The following is a 12475-nucleotide window of genomic DNA, read 5'->3' on the forward strand; positions in this document are numbered from 1 at the left end:
GTCACAAAGGCCTACTGATATGGCATCCAAAAGAACAGATCAATATGGTAAAGTCTGGAGTGGCAAAGCTACCCGTTGTCATGAAACCTGCCTGATGACAAAAGCAAAACCTATGCTAGAAGGCAGGTGTCATGTATTCTTTACATGTTCAGTACTGATGCTGAATTTTCAGGGTAGCCTGTTCCCTCCCCAGCTCCCTGATCCAAATCGGAAGGGCTTTCAAGTGAGTAGTCAGAAATCCCTGCATATCCTAAGAGATTTTCCCGTGGATTGAATACTACCTGCCAGCAGTACCTTCACTATAGGACCTGGTACTAGTGTTAGCTTTCCAGTAACAGATGGTTTACATGTAAACAAAAGCCCAGATCCTCACTGTTTTGCAGCATCTGAGTGTATGTCTACAGCTCTGTGGCAGATGGTACTGCCTCACTGATGATGAAAGAAGCCCCATCCACACATGTGCAGCAGCCCTGAACGTGAGGCAATGAGGATGCCTTGAGAGCACATGGAAAACCTAGGTCTTGAGCAGGTGCCTGGGCCACGTCTTGGGGCTTTCTTGCAGCTGCCCTTTTTTAAGGTTCCTGGGCAGGCATGTGTAGGCAGGGCTTATTTCATCAGTAGCAAGTTGTGCTGTAGACATGCCCAGAGTGAAACAGATGGAGCAGTGCTGATTAACACCACCTGAAGCCAACAATGCTCCAGATCTTTTGTTACCTGGATAAAGACAGAATAGGTCCCACAGAGTATTCGTTTCAACTCAGCAATAGCTTTGAGGAAGCAGATGATCACTTGAAGTCCACTTAGTGTCATTAGAACAGAGAATAATATGATGTTCCATTTCACTGCATTAGTGGGTTCAGTGCACCGAGACCAAGAAGTGTAATTGGTGAGGTAACTAGCAGACAAAGAGCAATATGAGGAAATTAGATTCGTTAAATGTGATTAATTTTAACACTTGATACTAGTAAATCCAACAGTCATGATAGGAAATAATAAAATCTATTTGTTCTGAGATCTGGGAGCCCAATCCTGGTCTCTGTTGTGCTACTGATGTAAATCCTGAGCAGTTTCATCAAACCTTAGGGAGTTAATTAAAGATTTTTGCTGATGTAATGGGGACCAGGATCTGGAGCAGAGTTCCTAAAATAAAAGTCCTCCTGCATCATTTACTTCACTGAATCTTCTGCAAATACCAGCTGATTTTAAGAAGAGACCACTTAGAAGACTTCTGTTTCATGAATAGTAGACAAGTTGCTGTTGATTAGTTTTAACTGAGGTTGATATAGTTTTATTATCATCTAATAGGAATGCCCAAATATTGTTGTTTCCATCTGACAGGTGCATGGGATGTTGGTTGAAGGCACTGCCTGAAGGAGTAGCACCATCTTGCATATCCATTGGGTCAACAGGGCTATGCTTCGCCTCCCTGCTACCTCTATACGGTATCTTTGCCCACTGTATCATCATAAGATGAGTAAGACGGTGCAGTGTAGTGATTGGTTCCAAGAGCAATCACTGCAATTATATTTGTATTTTTTTTTAATACATTCCTGGCTGGCTTCTCTTTCACCAGTACTAAGTTACATGATTTGGGCTGAATCTGGAATCTTTTACTCTGCATCTGGCCCTTCATGGTCAAATCAAGCTCTTTCTTTATGAATTAAAAATGGAACATTAATATGTGTAGTAGCCATGGTGATGGTATTGACATAATACTGATGGTGTTGACAGAACACCATAATGAAAACAACTTCATGCAGGCACAATTGTCTACTTCATAGGTCTCTTCCTTAAACTACAATAGACCTAAATGGGAGATAGCTGCACCTATATTTTTAGGAAACAATCCTGCCTTGTCAGGTAATGTGGCTCTTCATTTTTTGCTGTCTGAGATTCTATGACTGATCAAGAGAAGTTGACATTATTGCACATGAAATATGTACATATTGTATCATTTTTCAAAAGACACTTTAAAATATCCACATTCATGGTCGATACAGGCTGCAGATCTTGATATGACACATGCCTGGGATCTCAAAGGCATGTCATTTCTGTACAGTGCAGCACTGTGTAGGTCTAGTGTGGGTTCCTCTACCTGGCACTGCACTGTGCAATACAGACACCCTGGGTGTTAAGCCTGCAGGATGAGTTGAGCTCTAACTTTTCTTTGTAAAAGTGCAAAAATATTTGTGTTTGTGTCTTGGGCACAGTAATAAAATTGAAACATCTTTATGGTTTGAATAAGCATGCAGCTATTCCATGAGTATAAACTTAGTGTAGCCTTTCTTCATACTATCAACCAGGTGATCAGACTCATTGATAGCAGAGATAGTGCAGGGCTACACACAAATTCAAAGTGTGTTTCTCTTCTACTCTTTTTATACATTAGAGGTTCTTTTATTCAGCACATATCCTTGCATATGACTATTGGTTGATTAATGATCTTTACTATTAGCCTTTTATGTCTACTGTACCTAGTTTCTGTACCCAGAAAGAAAGTTCTATATACTTTGCTCATGATCAATCCTGTGTGGTACCACACACCTTTACAATCTACTGATTAACTCACTCTATCACAGTGTTCCCTATTACCCCTGCTTTTACCATACTTCCATCTACTCTCACAGTTTGTACTGATTCTACCCATCTCATGATGTTTTTAGGCAGAATCTATATGTTGTGAGGTAAACTTCTGCCTTTCAGAGAACTTTAGACCTCCACGCTTTTAACTCTTCTGGGTCTGTCTTATGGCTTATAGTGATAATATGGAGGTAAGTTAGAATTTAGCTGTAAAACATTCTCTGAAGGATCTTTTTTAGCTTTTAGATTTTATGTACAATTTTATAGCAGACACACTGGTGTTTCTTACCCCCCTGAAGTGTCTTTGAAGAGGTACTCCCAGCCAGCTGGTGTATTGCAGAATGGGCCCTGCACAAGCCCCAGAGTAGAGATGATTACACTGTATCCAGAAAAAGCAATTCCAAGCAGGGCTAACACAACTGAAATGAAGCTCTATGTTGAAGACAGAATAGGATAATGTGTTCAGCATGGGCAAATAATTGGGCAACCACTAGACACATTGCCCTAGTCAGTTTAGGGCTGTGCGAAATTTCGTTGGCAGTTTCGTTTCAACGCTGTTTTGACGCATTTCAAGCTCAAAACAGCAAAATCGAAAGGAAACAGAGAGCTTCGAAACAGCCTCAAAATGAAATGAGGCAAGTCAAAATGTTTCAAAATAGTTGAAATGTTTCAAATTTCAAAGCTCAAGCTGGGCTTGCCTGCAGGAAAACAGAAACTAAAGTAAGGAGAGGGAGAGGGATGGGGAAGACGGGAGAAGGGGCACAAGGAGTGCTCTCATTATTGACTGTGTAGCTGGCCAGTGACTGTGATCCTTCCCTGAGGTCCCTTCCAATCGCAGTGCTCTGGGGGAGGCATGGGAAAACTGCATAAAAGGCAGCATTGTGTGACCTTCCCTGCTTTCTGCCTTGATGTCTGTTGAGCGAGGGCACACCTGAACACACACACAGTGTCACCCACCCATGTCACGAGTTTTGCCTGTCAGCAGCTAGAGATGCAGGGCCCCAGAACCCAGAAGCCCCTGCACTGATCTCGACAGCTGGCAGGCTTTGTGGCCGCAGCAGGGCCTACCAGGCCTGCAGTTTTCACACCCCCCCGTGCCCCAAGATAGACACTCCCACAAGCAACCTCGTCACAAGTTCTGCCTGTCAGCAGCTAGAGGTGCAGGGCCCCAGAACGCAGAACCCCTGCACCTCTCTCCTTGAAAGCCGGCAGGCTTTGTGGTCCCAGCAGGGCCTAGCAAGCCTGCAGCTTTCACCCTGCTGTGCTTTAACACACACAGTGTCTCCCATGTCATGAGTTTTGCTTGTCCGCAGCTTGAGGTGCAGTTTCCTCCAAACCCCTGCACCTATCTCCTTGAAACCTGGCAGGCTTCATGCCCTCAGAAGGAGCTACCATTCCTGCACGTTTCATCCAAAGCAGGCCAGAAATGACAAAGGTATAGGCTGTTTTGAGCTTCCCCATTATAGCCTATGGGCAAGACGTTGAAACAACGTCAAAACAGCGATACTGTTTCGACGAAATGAAACAGAACAGCAGTTTCCAATCAAAATGAAATTTGAAACAAAATGCTGTTCCGTCAAAATGCAAGTCGAAATGGAATGGTGCCGTTTCACACAACCCTACTAGTCATATTTCCAGGTTTGCATCACCCACCCACACATCACAGTTTTCCAAATTCAGAACGATACGTGTGAGGTGGATAAGTTAGTCTTCCCTGGCAGTGGAATTAGGATGCTGCCCTCCAAGGGAAAATACTGAATTTTCCCAGATGTAAAGACTAATCATGGCCCGCTGGTTTTTTGGACTTTTCTAAGTGTTTACTTGAACACCAGGAATACAAACACTTTTCACTTGTTTGCAAGCCACACAGCATCTACAAAGAAGATTCGTTTTTAAATGTGGCACAATAACTCAGAAATTGGAGCGATTCAGCAGGGGCAGAGGGGAGAGAGACTCAGCCCATGGGTGGTTATCTTATCAGGCTTTTATTTCCTGCCTTGCCCAAGTAGCAAAAGAAAGCTGGGCTTGCTGTAGTCAGTTGGGTGGTTTCTACCCAAAGCAGGATTCTCCTTTAATAGAGAGACAGGAAAAAATGAGTCGAGTGGGAAAGGGACAAATTCTGAATATAGAAACAAAAGGAAAACCAAGACTCACCCTGTAAGTTTTGTTGCAGCTCTCGTTCTGGCAGCACTGGAAGAATGTGTCATGCTCCAGCAGTATCATAAGAACTGCTAACACAAGGATCTGTAAGGGGGAGACTGTGAGATGAGTAGGAATTGCTGAAGATACTAGCCCTGATTTCTCCTCTCTTTAGAAGTGCCCATGAACAGCTGCCATTCTGTGAGCTGAGGTTCTGTACCCACTTTGCACAGATGTGTATGACTCCAGGTTGCGGTGCAGGGAGAATTTGTGCTGCTGCATTTATTAGACTCTGCCTGCACTAGATGTGCGCAAAGAGTGCTGTACCAGGCCAGCAAGGCACTCCTGGGCCTGCTCTACACCAGTTTTGCAAGTGTAGCTACATTGGCTAGAGCAGGGGTAGGCCAGATAATAGCAGCCAGGGCAGAAATAAAGCAGCAGGGGAGGATATCAGAGTGGTACTTGGGGAAGGTGGAGGGATGCAACTGTGCCACCAGAATATATGTTTGCTTAGTTTTCTGTTTGCACAGGAAAGACAGGAGGGCCCCGCCACCAGCGAACTTAATAGACAGGACTTTGGTGTGGCTGCCACTAGACCGGCAAAACTGCAGTTTGTACCAGGATGGCAAAACTACTTTTCTCATGTGCTATAGAGTATAGAAGGGCGAGTTTGCTGGCATAACTGCATCTACTCTGGGGCCTTCTTTTGGCTTGGTGCTGAAGTCAAGGATCAAGCTACTTACCACCGTGCTGGCAAAGTCTGCACTGTAGGTACATGCTTAGATTAATTTGAGGACTTTCACTTCGCCAATCGGCCACCTGCCACTTGTGGATATTCGATTTGCAGTTGCCTATGGAGTAACTTCATTGAGCAATTCTTGGACTTTGGAGCCTAATAGTTGCTAGCATTAAAAAGAAACATGCTTGGAGGAAGCCAGGACACTGGTCACTGTGTGGGGAATGAGGGGTAGGGGGGGCTGGGTTGCAGTGGCCTCTTAAAAGGAAGAGGAAGGCTTTCCTGTCATGTAAGAATGGAAGGAAGATGGCCTCTAAGTTTAGGAAAAGGGATAATGTAGCTAAGGTGTTGACAACACCATTGTTTTAACCATCATATTGTGAAGATCAGTTTAATGCCTTAAAATACCTGCCACCACTTGGAGCTCTGCCTATACCAGCACTCCCATCATAGCCACAGAACCAATGACAAATACCAGTCCAAATAGTCAGGGATAGGCACAGCTGGAATCTTGCTGCTGCCCAGTTTGTCTAGATCTTCAGGTATATGTGTTTTTACCACTTGTATTTCTAGGCCTCATTACACTTTCCCTAAATTAATCATTGCCAGATGTATATTTTACAAAGGACTGATGGGAGAAGAACAAGCATGGTGCTACCACAAAATAAGGCCTTGTGCTTTGACATTTCTTACTGAACAGAATTTATATTAACACTGCCTAACTACCAAAACTTGGTATGCAGGTTAGGGTCAGTGTTTCTTCATATGTGTATTGCAGACTGCAGTGATCAAGCACATACAATGAGGCAGGAGGTTAAGTGACACTGCTCATTCAGTAAGCAAATCTTATCTTTAGTAACACAGCAATAACAATGGTAAAAGGTTAAGCAGGGAAAAAGTTACTGCTCTTGAAGTGTCACTAATTGTAATTGATCTAAAAATGCATTGGTCTTGTATGCTGCCAGACTTCTGCCATAGTGGTCTTAGCAGAGCCCATTGTGTTGTGCACGGTGTATCAGAACCGTACATAGTGATGCTAAAAATGACATTTTTTATGTAAAGCCAAACCCAAATAGATGGTTAACTCTACTCAACTCCCCCCACCACCACAGCAACACAGGCTTAAGTTACAGGTTGACAAAAAAGCATATAGAGCACAAGCCAACTTCTCAAGATAACGTACAAATCCAAACATAGGCACATCACTGTTGGTCATCTGTTGATCAGTGCCCCAGGTTTGTTTTTTGACCAAACTTTCTATCTAAAGAATTATCTAAAATAAAGTGTCCCCTGTCCCTGACCTCTCTCCCCATTGTAAAGCAGAATCAAAAGTATGGCACAATCTTAGCAGTCAGAATTCAATAAAATCCATAGAACCAGCACTTACCATTACACCAGAGGAACAGATTCCTTCAAAATGCCACACATAGTTGGTGTGGTTACTGACATCATATGAAGCTTTTCCATTGGGGAAGTATAATAGGATGTTAACTGCAATACACCAAAGTGCAAGAAGAATCAGCAGACAGCTCAAACAGCTGCCACACCTTTGTAAACCCATCTCTGGAGGACTTGAAATATTTTCTGTTCTACTGACTTTAAAGCTGCAAAGACTTGCTCTTTTCTTTTGATGTGGCTATTTCATATTCCTAGGGACCTGGTTCCCAGGGCTGGGTTTGAGTCGAGCAGTCCCGCTGCTAAAGAACCACTTTGTTGTTCCTAGGATAAGTACAACTGGCAGAAGGGTCAGCCTTTGTCCTGTGCTGGAGTGTGGGGCTGTTTTCTTTAAGAAACTTTGTTTCCCTCCAAGAAGTATTCCCTGGGGACTCTCAGGCTTAAATGAGTGTCTAGAAGTGAGAATCAGGAAGGAACTTCAGACTGAGCTATGATGCCACCACCTATAAGCACAACAATTTCCATCCGCTAGCTAGCACATGCATTAAAAATATTAGCTAATCCTGACAATGGGAACGCAATCTCACTAACACTAACATCCTTTATGTATTTCTTATTCACTGTTTCACAGCTACTCTGTGGGGTAGATATTCTATTCCTGTCCCTACCACTGACCTACAGACACTGGGCAGATCACTAAACCTCATGGTACCCCTTTCTCCTGGGAGGATACATTTATTGTCTAGACAGAAAGAGTGTGCTGCCTAAGCTGCAGTGAGAGCCAGCCTTGCAGTTCAGCAGGCACTGGCTGAAGGCACTCTGGTAGCTTTACCTAATATCTGTAAACAACATGATCTAAAGGGGGAGAAGGGGAGGGGGGTGATAAGTCAGCTCATACATCTGGACTAGCCAGAACCAGCTGACCAGAGTTTCTAGTTTGTGGAAAGTACTTCATCTTAGTACCTTGGTTTTGGTCTGACTTGGACCAGAACAAACAAAAAAATTAAACTGTTTTGGGACCAAGATACTGAACATTCCTGGGTTGGAAAAGCCAGAACAATATGTTTTTGCAATGCAATATCTTTGGGCCCTACAAGTGCCCTGCAATCACATCAGAGCCAAGAACATCATTCTCACTAACCAGCCCTGGAGGCTGCCAGGATCTCTGGCTCTTCCCAGGCAGATTGCCCATGACCCATAAACCATGGGAGATCATCCCAAACATCCAGGCTCTGAGACATGGGTCTTCAGTAGGGATCCTGAAAAGTCCTGACAGTCCTGGGTTCAGCCATGGTTCTCAGGGCTTCTAGGCTCCCTGCTGGAACTCCCAGGGCCTTTACACTCCTGATTACAAAGCAAAGAACCTAACAGACTGATGCAGAAAGCCAGGCCAGGGCATAGCTCATGGAAGCCTGGGACAGGTTGCATATGATAAGCCTGTCCCAGAGCTGCAGTTCTCAGGAAGGCCTACTAGGCCTGCTGCCCCTGCATTTCCAGGAACATGGGTGATGTTCTAGGGCAAGCATCCAGGGCAGGGACACTGGAACTGCTTTGCTGCTTAGTAAATGGCTCTGGCCTTCTTGTCTTGCCTTCTGTTCATCAGAAATGACCAAACCTAATCCACAAAATCCAGCAAACGTGCAAAAACTCAAAAAGGAAATTGGTATTGAATAAAAAATGCTGATCCTTGTGGAGGCCTATCAGGTTGTGCTAGGTGGGGGAGGGGAAGGGAAAGGCAGGGCTATCTTTAATCAAAGATATGTATGAACTGTTTTTTTCCTAGTTGTATAGTGACTCTAGGGTCCTCCCTTTAAAGCTGCTGCTGCTCTCTGCTGATATTATGCATTAGTCACAGTAGTAAATAGCTCTAAACATGACAAGGGTGCAGTACTAGTACTTACTGGGCCTGTCTGTCGCACCCTTCCTTTGACACAAATCTCACTTTCTTTACTCTGCACCTCCCTCCTTTCTCTAAGAGTCTCTCCTTTCCTTAGAGCTCTGGATTCCTTGTTATCATGTCTGTCTTATACACTCAATTTTGAAGTCTGGTCCTGTGTCTTTTGAATTTGGCAGCAAATCTCCTTCTGCAGCTTGGCAGGCCTGAATGGGATTCCCTTTCTCAAGGTTGCTCCTTAGGGCTCAGAGATGACACTTAATTGAAGCAAGACATAAGTCAACTATCCACAGGTTGGACCATTATTGAAGAACTCTGTAGCTTTTCAAGAACTTGTCCATTTTTTTCTTTTAGGAACTTAAAATTATGATAAAAAATGTGTGCGCGCACCTTTCTAATGCAAATTACTGCTGTTCCTAGTCACAATCTGTTCTCATCAGAAGAGGCAAGACTATGCCTTTTGGCAAAATACAGCTTCACGCACAGGATTTTTTTTCTGCACAAGTTCAAGAGGACACAATGTCATTCAGGAGGCTTCTACTCTAAATTCTGTAGATGCTACACCTGATCTGAGCCTACAAAAAGCTAACAAACTGTTCCCAGGAGTGCTGTGATGGTAGAACATGAAGTAACTATTTCCCAGTAGGTATTAGGCAAACCTGGCAAACACCAACATCAGTTTCTCAACCGTGTTTACAAGTGTCGCAAGAGTTGTCCCCTGTTGCTTTCAGTGTCACTGAACTGATACCGATGCACTTACCAAAAACCTTTGATTACTTGCAGGGGTGAGTGACTCCTCTGCTATACCAGAATCAGACTTTATTTAAAGCAATTGTTGTCCAAAGTCTAACTACTAATTTTTCAGTATGCATAATGTTGCGCATCAACCTTTAACTGAGGCTATTCATTCACACATGGCTATTCATCATGGTGTAAGCTTTGCACATCAGGCTTTGCACTACCATTACTGGGATTTCTGTGCAAGCAGGAACCCCCAATTCCAATCTAATTTTACACCCCTGGGACTTCTTTTTAAAGAGATTTTTGTGTTCCACTGATTGTATCTGTACAGGAGGAGAAGTTATCTGCATAAGGCAGGGACAGTGCAATTCCAACATCATTTTGTATTTTACATTGTTCCACCAACCTCAGTTCTCGCTTTGAACTAAGACACTCACATTTGCCTTCAATCTAATTAAAAAGAAGCACTGACAGTGTAGCTTTAACCAACAGCATCCACTAACATCTGCTTTATGTGACTTGAATAATGACAACATTTGTTTAAATGAATCAAGTATCTACAGCTGGGGCAAAGTTCCATCTGTGAGAGTCTTCTATTCCTTTGGATCTTTCCATGTGATTAAGACTTCTTAATTTATTAGGCTCAAATGTATGCAGTATACAGTTCTGGCCGTTGGCAGTAGTCTACTTGCATACAAGATTTCTCTTTATCTCAAGTCAAAAATGATAATGGTAGCTGGGAGCAGTATTAGTTAAGAGGATTGTAGAGAGAAATGTAATCTCTGAAATAACCTTTTGTCCTAAGAAGAACTTTCAAGTGTAGGTTAAACAACATGTAACCTCTTTCATAGGTTACAGAGTCAATCACAGTGTCTGTCAAAGGCTACCTTTAAAATAAGAAGCAAGTCACATCCCTACTTGTAGGTTGTCTAATGCCACCAACTAATTCTGCTGTTACTAGATTGTGGCATATCAGCCTGATACTTTCCACTGTGGTTTATGTTGTACGCTATATTGCAAGTCATACCTCCAAAAACATTCTTTCATAGGTAGGGACCTACCGAATTCCCAGAGGCTGCCTCTGTATTTTGTGGTCCTGTTGTCACATTTGGGTGGCATTTTTGTGGTAGAATGTGGTGGCTTGCCTGATGCCTCTGGCCAAGGGGCCCTGAAAGTCCTGTCCCTTCCTGGAGAGTGACAGACGGCCACCTGTCAATCTCCTGGGAGCAGTGGACTTTCAGGGCCCCTCAACCAAACTCTTCTTCTCCCCCCCTCCCTGTACTCCAGGTTGCCAGGGCTTCCCACCCTTTTCTGTTTGCAGCTGCTCTTTTGCACCCCCATCTTGCTGCCATTTCCCCACTTTTTCATGGTCCTCACACTTTTTTCCAGGGACTGGGATTTCTCAGGGGGAACCTATCAAATTTGTGGTTTCTGTGAAATTGTGAATTCGGTAGGTCCCTACTCATAGCTTATCAAAAACAATCTTTTCGAATGTGTCTAGTTTCCTAATGGTGACGCTGAAGTTTCATCTGAACCTCTGAGTCACCATTAGGCTGCAGTGAAGCGCTTGACGACAGTTACCATCCAAACCAAACAGGCAGCAGAGGTGTGTGTCTCAGGCTGGTTAAAAAAATGGACTTGGACACAATTCACAGAAGGCAAGGACTGTGTACGGCTGTTCAACCTACCCCAGTAATTAGGTTACTCACTGGCCTATGATGGGAGCCCTTCAACTCCATGCTGCAAAAATCAGACAGAACTGGGATCCGAGTATGGGGCTCCCAAACCCAGCCAGCAGGTTCTGGAGTGAGGATAAGAGCAACCAAGAGGAAAAGGTTATCACAGAACTGATGCAGCTCTCCTCCAAATTTTCAATTATTCATTGGGACTGAGGTGCTTAGATACCTTTTATGGGCTTATGGCCTTATTTATAAAGTTTTTTTCTGGTTATACACCACTACATCAAGCTGTGTGGATGCTTTTAATCCAGGATAAGTAGGGTTTTGTTGTTGTAGCTGCTGCTATCACTTAAACTTCTAAGTGAAAAACTGAAACAAAAGCCATCCTGATTCCAGCACAGCAGCATGTAGGTGGGGTTGGATTATACCAGTACAATGATAGTGCTTTGAATTCACACCTAGGATTAATTTTTCCCATGTAGATTTGGCCTCAAATAGGAAAAGGCAGTGGCCAGAAGAGACTAAGACAACAGAGCTTCAGAAGGAATAAAACAGCAGAAGGGAAAGAAAACACTGACACCTTGTGGACGTTGTAATACATCTGTCAAAGAGGAGGAGCTTGGAAAAGCAGGTTATAACAACCCCATTTCTTTTTCCCATACCCATTTTTCTTGCAGGCTCTACCTCCACCTCTCTCTTTGGGAGGGAGACAGGTCTCTTCAGCCTGCGCCTACCCAGTCTGTTCATCTGACATTAATCCGTAGTTGGTGGTATTAGACCAACTTCATACCAAAAAGTGGTGCTCAAAGGCCCCAGTTTGACCCAGTCAAAGCAGCTTTGCCCCTCTGAAAGACAGCTCCTCTGGGGGCCCTCAAAGTCAAGCTGGCAAGGGAACTCTGATAGGGAAAGCAGCTTATGTATGAAAGCCAAGAGCTAGTATGTCAGTACAGTACCAAACAACCTGCATCCCTTATTACCATACATGCTCAGTTAGTAACTTGCGTTAAGCAAGCCAGAGAAATCTTTGTAACAAGAAGGGACTCAGGTTTTCAGTTTCCAATGGAAAAATAGAAAAAAAAACCCATGGAATTTCCCTTTTACTGGAGAAAAACACGGGTTTTTCATTTTAACAGAGAAACATGCAGATTTTGCTCTTTGCAAAGAGCTCTGCAGGCTGGCAGAGTTGCAGCCTGCAAGAGGCAGGGGGGAGAAGGAGGAAGGTGGCAGCCTGGAGAGCAGCTCTTGCAGGTAAGTCTGGTGGGGGAGGGGGGTAACTGGGCCCCCCATAGGGAGGGAGGGAGGGAGAGAAGG

The 12475-nt window shown here is 43.9% G+C and overlaps 1 protein-coding gene across 1 annotated transcript in view; it reads right to left on the bottom strand.

Moving 5' to 3' along the window:
- TM4SF18 (transmembrane 4 L six family member 18) overlaps window positions 1-7390 on the bottom strand; it is a 13600-nt gene extending 6210 nt beyond the window's left edge. Inside the window, exons 1-4 of the mRNA XM_019503118.1 lie at window positions 6843-7390; window positions 4735-4824; window positions 2870-3012; window positions 715-895 (exon numbers count right to left, since the gene is read on the bottom strand). Of these exons, the coding sequence (XP_019358663.1) occupies window positions 715-895; window positions 2870-3012; window positions 4735-4824; window positions 6843-7016 (588 nt within the window). The 5' untranslated portion in view covers window positions 7017-7390. The remainder of the gene's footprint in view (window positions 1-714; window positions 896-2869; window positions 3013-4734; window positions 4825-6842) is intronic.
- Between the last annotated feature and the right edge of the window lie 5085 nt (window positions 7391-12475).

This window comes from Gavialis gangeticus, unplaced genomic scaffold (genome assembly GCF_001723915.1).
Source record: "Gavialis gangeticus isolate Ggan-Ray unplaced genomic scaffold, GavGan_comp1, whole genome shotgun sequence".
In the NCBI taxonomy this organism is placed as follows: domain Eukaryota; kingdom Metazoa; phylum Chordata; order Crocodylia; family Gavialidae; genus Gavialis; species Gavialis gangeticus.